Here is a 20067-nt window from a genome sequence, read left to right as displayed (position 1 = left end):
TCTTGGTATGTGTTCGAACCTATTCTACACTAAAACAGAAATGCTTTTTAAACAACGAAGTTATTGCCTAAGAAAATACATTGTTTTTTACTACCACTATTCCTGTTCTGTTGTTATTATGAGAGTGCATATATTCCTATAACATGTTTATTTTTAATATTTACTATGTCAGCATAAAGATGTGCTTTTGGGTGAGGGCTGTAATCACTGAGAAAAAACTCATAAGCCAAGTTTAAAATCATTACTTTCATAGTGAAAATGGCACTAACCTAAGTTTTATACGAAACGCTGATTTTCCTAAGTAGGCATTAAGTAAATGGCTAATCATGGACATTTCTAATTTATACTGAATTTGTGGCAGTTCAGAAAATTCTTTTGAATTTATGGGAAGAATATATAATGAATACTTTTTAAAATTTTGCATTTGCTTTATCACTCCTATCAATTTTATAGTTTTCTGAATTTCATTTGTAATTCAGAAAATTCTTTTGAATTTATGGGAAGAATATATAATGAATACTTTTTAAAATTTTGCATTTGCTTTATCACTCCTATCAATTTTATAGTTTTCTGAATTTCATTTGTAATGAAACTGATCATCTTTTCATAACTGGAAAAATATTGTCAATTGATTAACTTGAAATCTGTCAGCGTCTCATATGGATAATTATGCCAGTGACGAAGACACAGACGAGGACTTTGATACCCAGCTCATCATCCAGCAGAGCTTACAGGACTCTCACAAGCTGGGAACTACACAGCATGCACCTGCAGATGACAGGTAATGGTATCTCCCTGGTAATGTCCTGTAAGGATTCAACAGCTGAGACTTGTCATTACATAAGGCTGTGAAAGACTAGAGAACTCTAATGCAGCCTGTCTTTGGCGAGCCAAGGAAGTTCATAAATCTAACCAACACACACAGAAAACTATCAACCTTAGTGGGAGATAGTGTAAGGTCCAGTCTTTTGATTCAGATCAAAAGGAGGAATCATGTAAACTTAAACCTCAGAAGAGACTCACCCTTTCAGAATTGTGTAATGACCCCACTAGAAAAGGACTCTGCATGTCCCTCAGTGATGTAAGAGTCGCCCTGGAGGCGGAATGTCCACAGCCGAGCACACCTGCTCTAATGCTCTCTGACTGATCTGCAACCTCACCCCCAAGTACTTACTATTTTCAGGGGTGACAAACCCCGTTTGCTTGGAATGGTGACTTCTATTTGCCTGCTGGAGGTAAAACTGGACAAATGTGTTTTAGCTCTAAGAGGCTTTATAACTAGAGATGCTGAAATACATTAAACCTATACTTTTTTTTTTAAAGTAACAACCTCTTGGAGTGATCACTTTGTTCTGCACTATTTTTAAGCATTTCATAAATATTGCCTCATTTATATTTTAATTCTCATTACCTTTCTATGTGGTAAGTACTGTTATCCCCGTGTAGAAATGAGGCAACTGAGGGACAGGTGTTACCCAAGCTCTGGGAGAGGCAGGCAGTCTTGCTTCAGCATCTCTTTACCACGCTATTCCTATACTTTTGTGTTACATTTATGAATAATCTTTAAAATCACCTTTGAATAAAGTTTTGTAAAGAAATTGGGTTTAGGGGCACCTGGGTGGCTTCAGTCGATTGAATGTCCAACTTCAGCTCAGGTCATGATCTCAGTTTGTGAGTTCGAGCCCTGAATATGCTCACTGCTGTCCGCGCAGAGCCTGCTTTGGATCCTCTACCCCTCCCCTGTGCTTGTGCTCTCTCTCTCTCTCTCACTCTTACTCAAAAAAAAAAAACAATTGGGTTTATTAGATTATCTGTTATATTAAACTTGTGATTAAAACTTTTTAAGTTCATTCAGTAATTAAGTCACGATTTTAGGTTGAAAAGCATAAGATTTTGATGACTGAAATATTTCACAGAAATTAAAATTGACGATAGTTGTAGACTTCAGTTATTAGACTTGCAAGAATTGTATGGAACTTAGGAAGGTTTGCTGACTTGGTCGCGCCCTCTCCCCAAGGAAGACAGACATGGGAGACTGGTGTCCCTGGAGCATGTTTAGGGTCACATTATATTTTGGAAGTATTCCCATTAAGCCTCATTGTAAGAGTTCATCCTTTGTTTACTACTACTGCCTTTACCCTCTCCTTGTGGTTTTTTGTTTTTGTTTTTTTAATCAAATGTCTTCCCTTTCCCTCAGTTTGGGGATTATATATATATATTTTTTCTCTGCAGTTCCCATTCCTTTGTGAGCGCTGACTATAAGAAGATAATCGAAACAATAGAGACAGTTAAGTACTCTTCCTATTGTATCCCCTCCAACTTGTGGTAAGATGTGATGCAAAGGGCAGCACCTCCCCTCTGGGCCGACGAAAGCCTAGAAGCAGGTTCTCCCAAATGCTCCATGCTGTAGGGTCCACCACTGATTCTCGAGAGCCTGTGAGAAAATACTGCAGCACAACTTAGCAAAGAGTTCCTAGGCTCCTTGGCGGACTGAGCTGTTTCTCTATAAGCACACGAGGGGTGGCCACAGGCCCAGGTGGTGTGCAACACTAGGCGAACATCTGCTTGCTTGTCCTATGCCATTTTAATGTGTCTCTCATGAAGGGCGGTGCTAGAACTCTGTTGTCTCGTGCACTAACCCTGATGGTGGAATCTGGAAGCGGTATGGGCTGCCTTGTGTGTGCCAAATGTGAAGCTGTGCCCATCTGACTTGTTAATAGGTAAGGAAGATGCATTGGCACGCTTGACCAAGTACCATTCTGCTTTCGATGAAGCAGACGGGATAGGCTGGCTTCCTCTGCATAAGGCTGCGGTGCAACTAAGTAAGAACATTTTGGAAATAACCCTGAAAGGTAAACTCCTTTTGTAACTCTTCCTGATGCTTCTGAGAAATAATTTTAAAATTTATCTCTGTATCTTAACCTGTGTTGTCTAATGGATTTACTGCAGCTTCAAAAGCCAGTGTGTGGGAGCAAACCACCCACAATGGGGAAACGCCACTTTTTTTGGCCGTCAGCAATTGCCTCTTAGAAAACGTCAGTTTTCTTCTTCTCAATGGCTGCAATCCGAATGCCAAGAATTCTGAAGGCAACTCTCCTCTTCTTACAGGTAAATTAATACTTTGTCTCTGGAAAACAGTCTGTCATTCTGCACGTCCTCAATCCCAGAGGTTTCAAAGGCAACTTTAAAAAATTTTTTTCTTAGTTTTTATTTTAATTCCAGCTAGATAACAGACAATGTTATATTAGTTTCAGGTTTCAGGAGTCCAATATAGTGACTCAACACCCGGTGCTCATCACAAGTGCATTCCTTAATCCTCATCACATTTCACCCATCCCCCTGCCCACCTCCCCTCTGGCAACATCAGTTCTCTATAGTTAAGAGACTCTTTCTTGGTTTGCCTCTTTTCTTCTCCTTTGCTCATTTGTTTCTTAAATTCCACAGATGAGTGAAATCATATGGTATTTGTCTTTCTCTAACTGATTTCGCCTAGGATAACTCTCTAGCTCCATCCACATCATTACAAACAGAAAGGCAGCTTTTTGTACATAGTTGGAGTGCTGTCATTCTGGTCCCAGCTGACCCATGTCATGGGTACCTGACCCTCAGTTTTCTATAGACTTGCCCTTGAGGTGGCCTGATGCAAAATCTCTGCCAACTGGCTGATCATTCTGCATGGTGTCTTAATCAATTTATTTATGTGTAAGAAATAGAAAAGGTGAGCAGAGTAGGGAGAGGCAGCCAATGGTTGGGTAAAGATGGCAGATTGAATACAAATGGCTAATTTCGCTCCCTCCTGAGGCTTCACTAAAATGATAGTTAAGAAATTGTTTTAATGAGGGAAGATACAAAAGAATGAGAAGAACAGGAGAGGAGACAACAGCAACACAGTTTTTTAAAAACCTGGAGAGCAGGTGGATGAGAAGTCAGTGACAAGAAAGCCAAATCTTAACTTGGCAGTGGGGAAAGCAGCACAATTATATCAAAAGGCTTGGAAGTTGTTGGGGGTGGTTACCTCATGGAGCATGGATGAAGGACAGGCAGCTAACAGAGGATTGGTTGAACACTATTAAGGAGCGAGTAGCCGGAGCAATAGATCCCTTCTCCCAACCCACCTGAATTCTGGACAAGGGTAGACAAGGGTAGGAGTACTGGATTGAAATACTGGAGGAATTAAGCAAACATAGGCCAAGACCTTCCAGCCCTCCTCTTCCACTAGGATTCTAGAAAGATGGCAATCAGAACTTTACCCTTCAAGAGGAGGCTTCTCTGGGGAATATGATATACCCAAAAAGAAAGAATTAAAGAGAGTGAAATTGGGGGTTCCCCAACAAATGGCCCAGGCACAGCCACATAGAGTTATGACCACACTCCAAGAGCCCCTCCCAACATTGAGGATTCCCAGTCAGCTTTTTTGTCTCCAACTCTTAATCATGAGCAGATAGCCAAGGACTATCTGAGAAAAGTTATCAGAGATAAGAAACTTGGAGGAGACAGACGATTTAGAGAAAATAAAATGTAGGGGGGAAATTATGATTAATTTTGAGAAATTAGTGAAAAATAATGAAATAATAGGACATTACCAAAAACCTGAACAAAACAGAACCAAAAATGCTCTTGGAAATTAAAAATATGACAGCAGAAATATAAAACTCAGAACAGAAGCTGGGAGATAAAGTTTAGGAAAGTTTCCAGAAGAAGATAAAAAATGGGAAATAAGAAAGAAAACGAAAAAAACTAGGACAACCTAAGAGGAGCAACACGTGATCTTAGAAATACTAGAAAGAGAAGAGACAACATGGAGGTGGTCTATCATCGTGAAATAAGTCAGGAGAATGATTTCCTAAAACACAGGACAGGTGTTTCCAGAATCAAAGGCCATACTAAATTGCCGGCTAAATGAGTTAAAAAAAAAAAAAAAAAAAAAAAGACCCAATACCCTTGGCACTCAATATTTCCAGTCCCACAGCACTTTCTATGGCACATTAGAAACAGTCACAGACAGAATTCACACTGATTCAACATCTGGCACCTAGCAAGATTCCTCATACACAGTGGTGCCAATAATTAACAAATGGATAGGAGGATTAAGTTGTTTCAGAATCTTGAAGGACTTAAAGGTGATCATCCAAATGTGAATAACAGCATAAATGTAGAAAAAAACAACTAGAAAATTTTAACAAAACACAAGGTTAAAAACCATACCCTAATTATTGTTTTTTTCTTTTTCTTTGTTTAAAGCACCTATGAGCATTTCTAGGACTATACTGGGTACTTAAGTTCCTATTTTCTTGAGGGAGGAACATAAAAATGATAAATGAAAATTTTTTTCATTTTCTTTAATTTTAATTTTTTAAAATGTTTTATTTAATTCTGAGAGAGAGAGAGAGAGAGACAGCGTGAGCAGGGGAGGGTCAGAAAGAGAGGGAGATACAGAATCCAAAGCAGGATCCAGGTTCTGAGCTAGCTGTCAGCATAGAGCCCAACGCAGGGCTCAAACCCACGAACCGTGAGATCATGACCTGAGCCGAAGTTGGATGCTTAACTGACTGAGCCACCCAGGCGACCCTGATAATTTTTATATGTTTATGTCTTTCATACACATAAGCAGCCAATAGACAGTAACTGTTCATGGCTTACAGAAAAGACAATAGGCTATTGATGTCAATATTAATATTATTTGATATATGCCTCATTTAACAGTGTGGTTTCTAGATACAAAATGCTGGCCCATGGGGGTAGCCAGGAAGAGCTCGTTAAGAAGCCTAAGGGACACTGGCTAATAAGATACTCTGGCCATAATTTCCCGGTGAACATTAAGACTACTTCACTTCCAACTTCCCAGCTGTTCTCCATGACTCCTACGACATGGCCTCCTTGCTGATCAGCCACGGGGCAGATGTCAATCTGCGGTGTACCAATGAGAGGACCGCTCTCCATGAAGCAGCCAAACTGGGCAGGCGGGACATAGTGAAGTTGCTGCTGGTTTCTGGGGCACACCCTGATCCACGGAGCTCCTACGGATTCACTCCTCTTGCTCTTGCTGCCCAAAGTGGATACACTGAAATCATGGAAATGTTATTGCAGAAAGGCAAGATTTTCTATACGGTCAGCACACCCCCAAGGGTTAATGTGATGCAAGCATCCTCCTTTACATGGAGAACTTCAAAATAATAGAAGTTAACATTTTATTTAAGCCTAACAGACGTCTGATGAAAGTGTGTGTTAATACTGGCTACTAAAAAGCCTAAACTAGAGATTGAATATTTCTCATTTGATGTGAAGTAATTTCCCTAAAATTACTAGGATGCCCAATACTCTTCTGCATAATGTTCCCCGACCGTGCTGAGGACGGTTGTTTTTCTTTTTTCTTTATTTCTGAGAGAGCGAGAGAGACAGGGTGAGCAGGGGAGGGTCAGAGAGAGAGGGAGACACAGAGTCTGAAACAGACTCCAGGCTCTGAGCTAGCAGTCAGCACAGAGCCCGACGCAGGGCTCGAACCTAAGAACCATGAGATCATGACCTGAGCCGGAGTCAGACGCTTAACCGACTGAGCCACCCAGGTGCCCCACGATGGTTGTTTTTCAAATTTTTTGCAGGCTGTCCTTTTCTAGATTCACAGAATGAAAGACCCACATTACCCCCTACGTGTTGTCACTGCTAAGTCATGAGGCAGTCCGATGTGTTATCAGATGCTTCCGTTGTTGGCAAGTTTTTCCTGACTGTCTCTTTGGGTCCCAGCTCTCCCTTTAGTAATAACCAAGACCCTGAGAGAAGGGGAAGGCAACGTACATTTACTGAGTACTTTCTAAGCACCAGGCATTAAGCTACCAATGCTGCCTCATGTGATCTTCTAAAACCCTAGGCAGTAGATATTATCCTCATTTTACACTTAAGGAAAGAGGGTCAGGGATGGTACCAGTTGCAGGACTTTCCTTTAAACGTGCCCTCTCCTGCCACCAAGTCAAGATCCTGGTTTTACTGGCAGAGTCCTTGGATCAGAGAACTTTGGCCTTTATGTCTTTGAGGAGGACCCTTCCCCCCCCCCCCCATTGATGACACTGTTAGGTGAAGCAATGTAGTATCTAAAGCTTTTTTTTTTTCCCCAAAGCAAATCTTTGCCAATATTAATGAAGTCCCAATATTAGAATTACCTTCTGTATTCTCCTTCCTGTTTATGTCCAGAAGCCTTATTTCTTTCTTTACCAATACACAGTCCTGGTCTCCAATATTCTAGACTACAGGAATTCCTATATTTAAGAACAACTTTCTGCTTTATAGACTTACCTGAAACTTTCCTATCATACAGGAGAGGCTGTTACAGTTTCCAATCAGTGGCCATAAGACATTTTAAGTAAGATGTTTTAAATGAGCAACAGCAGAGATGTCTAAGTCACTGGCTAGAATAACAAAAATAAACACTAGATCCTTCACGTAACAATAAGAGTAACATTTTGTATAGAACACTGATTAAAATATAAAGAAGAGACTTTCAGATTTTAAACCTTAAGTCTAAAGAAACCAGCATGAGTTGATCTGAATGAATATTTCCCTGCGGTAACTCCCTTATGACATAATTTGCACAAAGTGACATAACTAGTAAATGGCAGAGCCAAGGTCTGAACCACATCTGTCTCGTTCCAAATCATGTTACTTTACCACTCTGCATTACTAGAGTGGAAACACAGCATCATAGAAATAGGCCATGGGTCCGGCGTACCTGTATGTGAATCCTGACTACCTTGCTTACCAGCTGCGGGTCTCTGGGGAAGTCACTTAACCTCAATGAGCCTCAAGTTTTTTCATGTTTAAAATGAAGATACTAGTATCTGCTTGTTAGGGTTGTTGTGAAGTTTAGAAATTATGCACAGGAACCTGCACATAGTGAGCACTCATCCCATGGCAGCTTATTAGACACGTCTTCATGCATTCTAGGAGGGGTTCTCTGAGACAGCCACGGTATTCTGATGACTGTGGAGTCTATTTACTAATTTTAAGCCACTACATCTTTTTTATAAGAGCTGTGAATGTGCCCAGAATGTTCTCCTTTCCCTTTGTCCATTTTCAAAGGCTACTCTTTCTTCAAAACCCATTTTACTGGGAGGTCTTCTGCAACTGACCTAAACCTCCTTTCTTCACCATCCAGTTCCCCTCAAAATCCAGAACTGAGACCTTTGAGAGGACATTGGGCCCCCACTTGTACTCTTATTATCCACACCATCACATGATAGCATATTGGACACTACAATTTATCCTTTTAACTATGAGTCCCCAACTTCAAATGCAAACACCTACAGGTGTGTCTTACTATGAACACCCCCCCTAAAAACATTAAAAACAGAACACATGCCATTTTCCACCCTAACATCAACAGATGGCATGGTGTTACAGTCCAATGGGATTGTTGGTACCATCTTATACCTAAGGGTGGGGTAAGCGGACTTTAACAGGCTGGTCTGGAATCAAAATCTCCTTTGAAATTATTTTTCCTGGAAATTTCAAGCTCCAAACAACTAACTGAAAAAATGACCCTGAAAGAACCTACTTCTAACTTAGAGACTGCTTGTGCCATTTCTTCCTTCCCCAACTACATAATAAACTGGCTGAGAGCAGGCGGCACGTTTTTTAGTTCTTTGACTTCATAGTGCTTTGCTAAAGTGGCTCCTTAATAATTGCTTTTTGGTGGTGCTTATATATTAAGAATGCATATGCAATAGAGCGGAAAAGACTTTTCGCATAACAAGACTTTTTCTCCTCTTAGGAGCTAATGCTCTTGGTCAGGCCTCTGACTCTTCTTCCATCTTACTTGAAGCCGCCAGCGGAGGAAATCCAGATTCTGTATCTCTCTTGCTAGAGCATGGAGCTGATGCCAACATCCCTAAGAATTCAGGCCACCTTCCCATTCATGTGGCAGCTGACAGAGGCCACTTGTTGTAAGTTCCATTACATTGCTGCAAATAATAGAAACAGTCATAGCTATGGGTTTCTTTGGAGCAGCTTCTGGGAACTTTATATTCTTCTTCTCTGATCCTATACTTCCAACACCACTTTTAAAGATAAACTTGACCAGTTAGAAAGTGAAGTCAGGCATCCTCTGTAGCCACAGAAGAGACATAAAACTATTTTATTACGGTCTTCAGGCAATAAGGGGAACTCCAGGTCTCACTAGTTGGACTAATTCTGAGTTTTATATCTAGACAACAGTTTCATTTAACTTTACTAAGTATCTGAGCTTTTGCATGCAGGAATCATACGTTTTTTTTGGGTAAGGGGTTCTAAATGCTACCTGCTAATACCATCTGTACTAGTATAAAACAATCATAAACAGGTTAATACTGCATCTTAACAGAAACAATTTTTTAAATACCCTCTGAAATTCTTTCTCAGAGCCCTGAAGATTTTGGTTCCAGTTACGGATTTTGCTGCCATTAAGCAGAGTGGCATCAGTCCGGTCCACTGTGCAGCAGCAGGGGCACACCCCCACTGCCTGGAGCTCCTCATCCAGGCTGGATTTGATGTAAACTTCATGCTAGATCAGAGAATTCGCAAACACTATGATGACCATAGGAAGTCAGCTTTGTATTTTGCTGTATCAAATGGTGACCTCTCTTCAGTTAAGCTGCTTCTGGGTGCTGGAGCTCTGCCTAATCAAGACCCAGTTAACTGCCTCCAGATAGCCCTAAGGATGGGCAACTATGAGCTGATAAGTCTGCTGCTACGGCATGGGGCCAACGTCAATTACTTCTGCAGAGTCAACCCTTTACATTTCCCATCAGCACTGCAATATACACTGAAAGATGAAGTCATGCTCAGGATGTTGTTGAATTATGGGTATGACACAGAGCGATGCTTTGATTGTCCCCATGGAAACAAAGTTCATCCTTGCTATACTTTTGAAGGCTGGACATCTACAGTTATCAAAGACACTATGGTAAGTGCACAGTATTGTCTGTATCAACTTATACAATCATTATTAGTGGCCCTGGACTACAGCAAGAGAGAACTCCATCCATTCTCTCCAGAAGATCATAGTTCAAAAGATTTTTAATTTTTAAAGTTTATTTATTTTGAGAGAAAGGGAGTTAGCAGAGGGCAGAGAGAGTGGGAGAGAGAGAATCCCAAGCAGGCTTCATGCTGTCAGCACAGAGCCGGATGCAGGGCTCAATCTCATAAACTGTGAGATCACGACCTGAGCTAAAACTGAGTTGGACACTTAGCCAATCAACTGGGCTACCCCAGCACCTTGAAAAGATTTTAATATGATAAATATGTGGTAAAATAAACATGATAGTAGATGCAGAAATGGTTCAGAGGGAAGTGATTTAACTTTACCTAGGGAGTTTCACAAATGAACTAGCATCTGAGTCAAGTTTTAAAGAATGAATGTAGTGGTACAAAGCAGTTATGTTTTGTCGTTGAAGGGCTGAGTTATTGAGCTAAATGTTTCTAGGGTCCTAATACCTGTACCCTTTGGTTTTTGGCTATCTCTTTCAGGTCTAAAATTTGATTAAATAGGTTTCTTTGACCACTTTAAAAAAATTTTATAGTTTATTTATTTTTGAGACAGAGAGAGACAGAGCATGAGTGGGGGAGGGGCAGAGAGTGAGGGAGACACAGAATCCAAAACAGGCTCTGGGCTCTGAGCTGTCAGCACAGAGCCTGATGCGGGGCTCGAGCCCACAAACTGTGAGATCTGACCTGAGCCAAAGTCAAAGGCTTAACCGACTGAGCCACCCAGGTTCCCCTCTTTGGCCACCTTTTTAATGAAAAAGAAATCATAATAAATACAGTTGACTACCCTCTTCTTCTTGAGATGTGTTCCTCTTGTGATGTCTTCATCACACCAGTCTCCTATTTTCCCCCTAACTGGTCATTTCTATTTTCCCCAACTTGAGCTCACCCCCTACTTTTCAAAAAGCTGCCACTCTTCAAGTTTCATGTGTTACCTTCTCAAAAAGGCTCTTCCTTCCCCATCCATCTTATCTAAGGTCATTGTCTTCCCTAATCTTCTGATAATGCTGTTTCTTTTATAGAACTTACCACTTTCTGAAATTATCTTTTTAACATTTTACTGATTACATGTCTCCTCCACAAATACATCAGTGTAAGTAAGCTCTTCTTCACCACTTTCCTCAGCTTAGAGATCTGTGCTCAGCACACAGTAGATGCATGATGCACTATAAATACGAGTTCATATTAAAATCAAAACAAAAATTATATAGTGAAATGAAGAAAACACTTTGAGTCAATTCTGAAAAGTGAAGGCAACATATTAATACTGTATATTATTTTTAGGTTCTGATTAATGTAGGAATGGGCAATTAGGTATATATCATCTTGTATTATTTCCTTTTTTGTTTGTTTGTTTTATTTTTATTATTGAGACAGAAACAGAGCATGAGTGGGGGAGGCGCAGAGAGAGAGGGAGACACAGAATCTGAAACAGGCTCCAGGTTCTGAGCTGTCAGCACAGAGCCTGACGCAGGGCTTGAACCCATGAACCATGAGATCATGACCTGAGCTGAAGTCAGACTTCAGCTTAACCGACTGAGCCACCCAGGTACCCCGATTTCCTGACTTTTAAGGTAGTAGTATTTGACTTCTTACACGGGCATCTTGTCTGAGAGCATGTAAATTACCTACCGGCAGAAACTATCATATCCTTCAGGCATGAGGGTAGGGGTAGGTTGTGAATGACAGAAAACCCAAAATGAAAGTGATTTAAATAAGGTGGCTCATTCCCTTCACATAAATAAAGGCCACAGGTAAACAGCCTTCTAACTGGGCAGCTCCTGACATGAGACACTTGCATCCACATTCCAGCCAGCAAGGAGGCAGGCAGGCAGAAGCCGCACACACCCTGTTCTTCCTTGAAGTGCATTCTGGGGGTTGCTCACACTTCCACTCAAATCTCTTTGGCTAGAACTTACGTGGCCACATCCAGGTGCAAGGAAGCTGGAGAGGTAATCTTTATTCCAATGTCCTTGTGGCCGACCAAAGGGGACAATGGATATTGATAACTATTTCTTTCACACCCTGGTTACATCTTACATAGTTCTGAAGATACAGTAGTATTTTTCCATATGTTAGAGCTAAGAAATAATTTCCTTGTTCAATGCCTAGTTTATAAATGAGGGGCTTGAGACCTTGGTTCCTGACTTTGAGTTCAGCGTTCTAAACCCCAAAGTTACTTCAGTTTTTCATTCGCTTTCATAGTTCCAATTTTCTTCCTTAGTTCTGTGAAGTAATAACTTTGTCATGGCTGCAACATCTCTCTGGGAAGGTGGTTCGAGTGATGCTTGATTACGTTGATCAAGTTCGAATCTGTTCAAAGTTGAAAGCTGTGCTCCAAAAACAGGGGCTCTGGTCAGAAATCCATTTTATCTTAAGTGAGTATCCTTCTTCCTTGTAAAAGATTTTTACCAAAAATACTAAATGTATTCTTATTTGTTTTATAAAACATTGTCTTCTGTTTAAAAGGTTTACCTAAAGAAACCAAGGAAAATACTATTCCTATCTAAAAATTACTATTTATTACTTAACTTTGTACTTCTTACCATTTCCCAGTAGATAATATCTGCTAGGTAATCACACATAATATGTGATTCCTCCTAATCCCATAGAACACTGTACATATAGGAATTAAAAGCTATGAAATGGCAACAAAAATGGGTGAGAAAAAGTGAGGCTCTAAGCCCGCAGAGAGTATCAAATGACCCTCCCAACCACATTCTTTCAGAGTAGCACAGAAGTCTAATTAAGAATTTCTTAGATCTAATCTCCCCCTTGGTGGTGATCTTTAGTTCTTAGCCTGACCCAGAGGGACAGGACAGGGTGAGAGAGTGGTTAATACTCAAACATTTAAGAATTTCAGGTCTCACAGGCCAGACCCATAACTGATGCCAGTCTTTGGATCCTTAACTTGACATGGTTCGGAAAATCATATCTACAGGAAGGGTCGCAAGGCGAAGGGAAAAGCTGTTTCCCTTTTAACGTTTCCATTTCAACACAGCAAATGAAAATTTTGGTGGCTTAAGTATAACATACATTTGCTGATTAAACCCTAAGATCACTAGAAAAAGGAACAGTTCTTTTTCGTTTGGATAACATGTGTTTCTCTCATTTTTAGCAAACCCTCGATCCCTCAAACATTTGTGCCGCCTAAAGATCCGGAAGTGTATGGGGCGGTTACATTTGCGCTGCCCCGTCTTCATGTCATTTCTTCCATTACCAAACCGTCTAAAGGCATATATCCTTTACAAAGAATATGACCTTTATGGACAAGGAGTTTTCACAGGAACCTGGTAATCAAACTGTCTGGATGAAGAGGTACATTTCTTTGAGCTATATTTCTTAAAATTTGACTTGTTCTATAGGATTCATTATTTCTCACTTTACCTAGCAACTAAAATCTCAATGCTAGGGGCGCCTGGGTGGCTTAGTCGGTTAAGCGTCCGACTTTCGCTTAGGTCATGATCTCGCGGTTCGTGGGTTCGGGCCCCGCGTCGGGCTCTGTGCTGACTGCCAGCTCAGAGCCTGGAGCCTGTTTCAGTCTGTGATTCCCTCTCTCTCTGACCCTCCCCTGCTCACGCTGTCTCTCTCTCTCTCCTAGAAATAAATAAAACATTAAAAAAATTAAAAAAATCTCAATGCTAGTCTACACTTAATACTATCTTAATGTTTTTAATACTGCTTCTCAAGAGCATTCTGAAAGGAAGTTTAAAAAAAGAAACCCAAACTGTAAAAGTTCCATTAACAGAAATATATCAGTTCTCACTCTGTACTGATTTTACATTAAATGTATGAATCTACATTTCTACATGCTCAAAATAGATGCCACCTTCAGTAATTCAAGAGAATTCTTAACAGTAATCCTTTTTATAGAGAAGTACATACATAAAATGTCTTAGTAATTACATTGAATAAAATACTGACCCTAGTACTTGACCTACAAGTTAGCTGTTCTTGTGCAAAAGTCCCAAGGCCAGCTCAATGCCTGTTTACTGGTGGAGCCCTGCACTGAAGTGGGGTAATTTGGCTAACAATTGCAATTTCAGTTGCAATGTCATCATTAATGGGAAACATGCAGTCCTTCTTTCCACAAAATCCTGGCTAAGGGTTCCCATTTATTGGTTAATGTTATCACTGGAATAGAAATTAAAAGGGTTTTCAGATGGCTTATGACTTTCTGTACTGATTCTACTGCAGTACTAGACACATAAGAGGGACTCACTGATAGCAGCTGTATTTATTTTTTAATTATTTTCTATTAAATTTTTAAGTTTGTTTATTTTTGATAGAGACAGACAGCATAAGCAGGGGAGGGGTAGAGAGAGGGAGAGAGAGAATCACAAGCAGGCTCTACACTGTCAGCACAGAGCCCAGTGCAGGGCTCGAACTCATGAACCATGAGATCATGTCCTGAGTCGAAACCAAGAGTCAGAGGCTTAAATGATGGAGCCACCCAGGTGCCCCTTTTTAAATTATTTAAAACATTTTAATTCTAGTTGTTAACACACTGTGTTAACTTAGTTTCAGGTATACAATATAGAGATTCAACAATTCTATACATTCATTTCTCAGGGTTCATCAAAAGTGCACTGCTTAATCCCCATCACCTATTTCATGCATCTTCTCACCAACATCCCCTCTGGTAGCCATCAGTTTGTTCTCTATAGTTAAGAGTCTGTTTCTTGATTTGCCTCTCTTTCCCTATGTTCATTTGTTTTGTTTCTTAAATTCCACATATGAGTGAAATCAGATGGTATTTTTCTCTGATTTATATATTTTCTAGATGCATGTTATTTGCTTAGCATTATATTCTCTAGATGCATGTTATTGCAAATGGCAAGATTTCATTGTATATGGCTGAATAATATTCCACTGTGTATGAATACCATTTATTTTTTGTCCATTCATCTACAGTGGACACTTGGGCTGCTTCCATAATTTGGCTATTGTAAATAATGCTGCAATAAACAGGGGTGCATGTATCATTTTGAATTAGTATTTTTATCTAAGTTTTGGGAGTAATACCCAGTAGTGCAATTACTGGATATGGTAGTTCTATTTTTAACTTTTTGAGTAAACTCCATACTGTTTCCCACAGCGACTACACCAGTTTGCATTCCCACCAACAGTGTACGAGGATTCCTTGCCAACACTTGTTTCCTGTGTTTTTTAATATAGCCATTCTGACAGCCGTGAGATATCATGTTAAGGTTATTTACATTTCCCTGATGATGATGTTGAGTATCTTTTCATGTTTATTGGCCATTTGTAGGTCTTCTTTGGAAAAATGTCTGTTCATGTCTTCTGCCCATTGTTTAATTGGATTATTTGTTTCTTGGGTGTTGAGTTGCATCAATTCTTTATATTAACAACCCTTTATCAGATGTGTTATTTGCAAATATCTTCTCCCATTCATTCAGTAGGTTGGGTGCCTTTTTTGTTTTAACGATTTGTTTCCTTTGCTGTGCAGAAGCCTTTTATTTTGATGTAATCTCAATAGTATCTTTTTGATTTGATTTCCCTTGCCTCAGGAGACTTATCTAGAAAAATGTAGCCGTGGCTGATGTCAGAGACATTAATTACTACCTGTGCTCTCTTCCTGGATTTTTATAGTTTCAGGTCTCACATTTAGGTCCTTAATCCATTTTATTTGTGTATGGTGTAAAAACATGGTCCAGTTTCCCTAATACCATTTGCTGAAGAGATTTTTCCCCACTGCATATTCTTGCCTCCTTTGTCAAAGATTGAGCGGAAAAAAAGAGGTTAAATGACCATAAGATTGTGGGCATATTTCTGGGTTTTCTATTGTGTTCCATTGAGCTATGTCTATTTTTATGCCAGTAAAATTTTGATTACTACAGTTTTATAACCTAAGTTCATGAAGCCTGAAGTTGTGATTCCTCCAGTTTTTTCAGGATGGCTTCGGCTATTCAAGGTCTTTTGTAATTCCATACAAATTTTAGGTTTGCTCTAGTTCTGTGAAAAATGCTATTATTTTGATAGCAGTTGCATTAAATCTGTAGCTTGCTTTGGGTAGTATAGACATTTTAACAATATTTGTTCTTCCAACCCATAAGCATGGGATGTCTTTCCATTTCTTTGTGTCATCCTCGGTTTCCCTCATCAATGTTTTATAGTTTTCAAAGTTCAGGTCTTTCACCTCTTTGGTTAAGTTTATCCCTAGTTTATTTATTTATTTATTTATTTATTGGTGCAATTATAAATGGAAGGGGTTTTTAATAGTTTTAGTTACAATTCCAGTTAGTTTACATACAGTGTAATATTAGTTTCATGTTGTAGGATTTAGTGATTCAACCTTTCCATACAATACCCAATGCTCATTACAAGTGCACTCCTTCATCTCCATCACGTATTTAACCTATCCCTGCACCCAAGTCCCCTCTGGTAACCATCAGTTTATTCTCTACAGTTAAGAGTATGTTTCTTTGCCTCTTTTTCTTTTAATTTCACTTACTGCTGCTTCGTTATTAATGCGTAGGAATATGCAACAGATTTCTGTACATTGATTTTGCATCTTGGGACTTTACTGAATTCATTTATTAGTTCTAGTAGTCTTCTGGTGGAATTGCAGAATTCACATCTGCAAATAGTGAAAGTTTTACTTCTTTGCCAATTTGGATGCCTTTAATTTCCTTTTTGTTATCTAACTGCTGTGGCTAACTAGGACGTCTAGTACTATGTTGAATAAAAGTGAGGTGAGTAGACATCATTGTCTTGTTTTCTGACCTTGGGGAAAAGCTCTTGGTTTTTCCCCATTGAATGTGAAGTTCACTGTGGATTTTTCATACTTGGCCTTCATTATGCTGAGGTAAATTCTCTCTAGACCTACTTTGCTGAGGGTTTTTATCATGAATGGATGTTGTACTTTGTCAAATGCTTTTTCTGCATCTATTGAGATAGGATCTTTATCCTTCCTTATATCATGTTGATTGATTTCTGAATATTGAACCACTCTTGCATCCTGGGAATAAATTTTGATTATGAATAATTTTTTTAATGTATTGTTGGGTTCTCTTTGCTAGTATTTTGTTGAGGATTTCCACATCGATATCCATCAGAAATACTGGCCTGTAGTTCACTTTTTTTGGTGGTGTTTTTATCTGGTTTTGTTAGCAGTGTGATATTGACCTCATAGAATGACTTTGCAAGTTTTCCTTCCTCTTGTGTTTTTTGGAATAGTTTGAGAAGAGTAGATATTAATTCTTAAATGTTTGGTAGAATTAACCTGTGAAGCCATCTGGTCCTGGGCTTTTGTTTGAAGTTTTTATTACTAATGCAATTTCTTTGCTGGTAATTGGTCTGTTCAAATTTTCTATTTCTTTCTGCTTTAGTTTCGGTAAGTTATATTTCTAGGAATTTATTTCTTCTAAGTTATCTAATTTGTCAGCATATAACTTTTCATAATCTTCTAATTGTATTTCTGTGGTATTGGTTATTTCTTCTCGTTTATTTGGATTTTTTTAAATGAGTGTGGCTAGGGGTTTAGAGGTTTATCAATTTTGTTGATCTTTTCAAAGAACCAGTTCCTGGTTTCATTGATCTATTTTTTTGTTCCAATTCATTTATTTCTGCCCTAATCTTTATTATTTCCTTCCTTCTGCTGCTTTGGTGTTTTGTTTGTTCATCTAGCTCCTTTAGGTGTAAGGTTAGGTCGTTTTGAGATTTTTCTTCCTTTTTGAGTTAGGCCTATACTGCTATACATCTCCTTCTTAGAACTATGATAAAAGCAGTTATAGAATGTAGGTTAAATTTTTATTTCTATATATTCTATGCTGAAGGTAAATACAGGTATCTGGACATGGAAAGTGAAAAACGTGAAGAAACCTGCATTCAACCAAACCTGTGTAGCATTTTGATGGCACATCAACAAGAACAGAGTGGAGGGTAGGATGATGTAGTTCATTTTCACCACAGGCCCCGTCACCTATAGCCTTGTTATTTGTATGTTTAGTGTTTGTTAGTATACTTTTTTTTGCATAATATAGTCCATCTGAGGAAAACTGAAGTTATAGGATCTCTTTCTGATGTGGAGATTCATGGCTATATCTTCAGTAAGCAGAGATTTAGGGTTACTTTTAATGATACAATTTTCACATTAAAACTTGCAAAATTAGCTGACATGAATAATTTTTATTTTTTAAATCAAATTGTGGTGTCTGTGAGTAGTGGATTATAGATATGTCAATATACAAATAGATTTGGGATATACATGCACTTAGATAAGTTACATAATTCTAAAGTTAGTTTTATCCACTCCCTGAACCTTCCAAAAGTGTACATACACTTTATAAAATTAAAAAAAAATTAGAACAGAAACTTCCAATAGAAGAACTTGGTAAGTGCTATAGGAAAGTATAAAGAGCACACGGGATGAATATGCATGAGTATTAAAATTACAGGCCAAGCCCACTTAAGCTGGTGTATACAATAACCTGCCCCTTTAAATTATTTCTTTGAATATAGCAAGTATATATTGTCTGTAACATGTCTAGGGTAATTACTGAAAAGTCTATTTTTCTAAAAAAAAAAAAAAAAAGCCACTAGTGATGAATTAGTATCACGTCCCAATAAGTGACTGGTTTTTTTTTTTTTCATTTTAGCTGTTACGGAATTGCAGTGGGCCAAGATGTGTAATTATGGTGTCAAAACATATTAAGAAAAAGTTCATTTGCTTCATAAGCATCATTTGGAGAAATAAAATTCAGAGTATATATCAAATACTACATACAAAAAAGACTATACAAAAATCATGGACTTTATTATACTTTAAAAATTTTCTAATAGCATATTTCCTGAAGCCTTGTCAGAGAATACCTACTTTGACAAAATGAAAAAATAAGCTCTCCACCCCACACGTATACCACCATTACATAAAACCGAGTTCTTCAAATTCAATTCTAAAGGGAAATGTAGCATGATTTTTAATTGTATATATGCATGATTAATAGTGAGATAAGAATTAACCAATCCACTTAACATTACAAAATCACCAAATATACAAAGCAGTTTTGCACATTAGTTATAACTTAATCCCCAGTTCTCATATTAACTGAAGTAAATTACATGAGTACAAGCCACAAGAGACTAGTTTAAAAGTGTAGTATAGTTCCAGTTTCAGTACGTGTCATTAATGTAGAACAAAATCTCATGAAAGAAGAGTAAGCCAAACTTGCTAAAAAATAAAATGAAAGGCTTGCTTGCTACAATCAGTGTGTCTGAATATTTTTTAAATGTACAGTTTGAATCCTAGGAGGTTGTTGTCAAAACCAAGGTTAGTATTTTCATTTTATTAATTCAGGTAGCAGAAGGTTTTGCAATACATGGGATCTTAGGGTCTGTCAGCATTTAATAATAAAATTCAAATCTTAAATATTCGTAGCTCCCACACATAACTCCAAATTAATGTCAGATACCTTTACCATACAGGAATATATGTTGTGTAGAATGTTACACATACCCTACTCCCCTTTTTCCAAGCATAAAGGTAGTATCATTTTACCACCCCTAGAGTCTGAGAATTCTTTTGAAATTAAACTAGTCATTGTAGAAATGGCAAAAACAAGACTGGCCTTGGGGACTTTGTCCAATCCCTTGTTAGCAAGTCTTTAAAATTTTTAAAGGGAGAAGCAATACTTAGTTTCCTATCTACTGATTTTATTACCATAATTATAAAAGTACTGTTTGTATAGGTAGCAGAGTGTATAGCTGAATTAGGTAGACTTAGTTTCTTTTAAAGGATCAGTTTTATTAATTTTTAAAACCATCAAGTTAAGAATGAATCTGAGAAAGCTATCCCAAATTCTAATTCAATTACCACCAAAGCATCCAAGAGCCAGAAGGGATTTCAAAGGGTAACAGACCAAGATCAGCTTAACATTATGCAGAAACCCACAGGCAGCCTTCTTCAAACAAAAAAGGAGAGTTTCTTAAAGTTGATGCTTAAAATATCTGCAGTATGGACTAGTTCATATAGTTCTAAAGTAATGGAACAAAAGTTGAAATATCTAAAATTGCTAATCCGACATAATGACTTGT

General features: G+C 38.5%; 2 protein-coding genes across 2 annotated transcripts in view; one reads left to right on the top strand and one right to left on the bottom strand.

Moving 5' to 3' along the window:
* Positions 1-659: 659 nt before the first annotated feature.
* On the top strand, positions 660-18674 carry ASB14 (ankyrin repeat and SOCS box containing 14). The gene is made up of 11 exons (XM_039242442.1): positions 660-781; positions 2233-2287; position 2411; positions 2721-2852; positions 2950-3108; positions 5846-6091; positions 8762-8933; positions 9388-9931; positions 12236-12389; positions 13130-13329; positions 18633-18674. The coding sequence occupies exons 1-10, from the start codon at positions 660-662 to the stop codon at positions 13306-13308; spliced, it is 1764 nt and encodes a 587-aa protein (XP_039098373.1). The 3' UTR covers positions 13309-13329; positions 18633-18674.
* Positions 12104-20067, bottom strand: part of APPL1 (adaptor protein, phosphotyrosine interacting with PH domain and leucine zipper 1) — a 45949-nt gene continuing 37985 nt past the window's right edge. The window contains exon 23 of the mRNA XM_039242441.1: positions 12104-12341. The gene's annotated coding sequence lies outside the window, so the exon portion shown is untranslated. The remainder of the gene's footprint in view (positions 12342-20067) is intronic.

Source organism: Hyaena hyaena, unplaced genomic scaffold (assembly GCF_003009895.1).
Source record: "Hyaena hyaena isolate Hyena2069 unplaced genomic scaffold, ASM300989v1 scaffold_212, whole genome shotgun sequence".
Lineage (NCBI taxonomy): Eukaryota > Metazoa > Chordata > Mammalia > Carnivora > Hyaenidae > Hyaena > Hyaena hyaena.
Note: the sequence above shows the minus strand (reverse complement) of the source record. Positions and strands in the feature narration are given on the sequence as shown.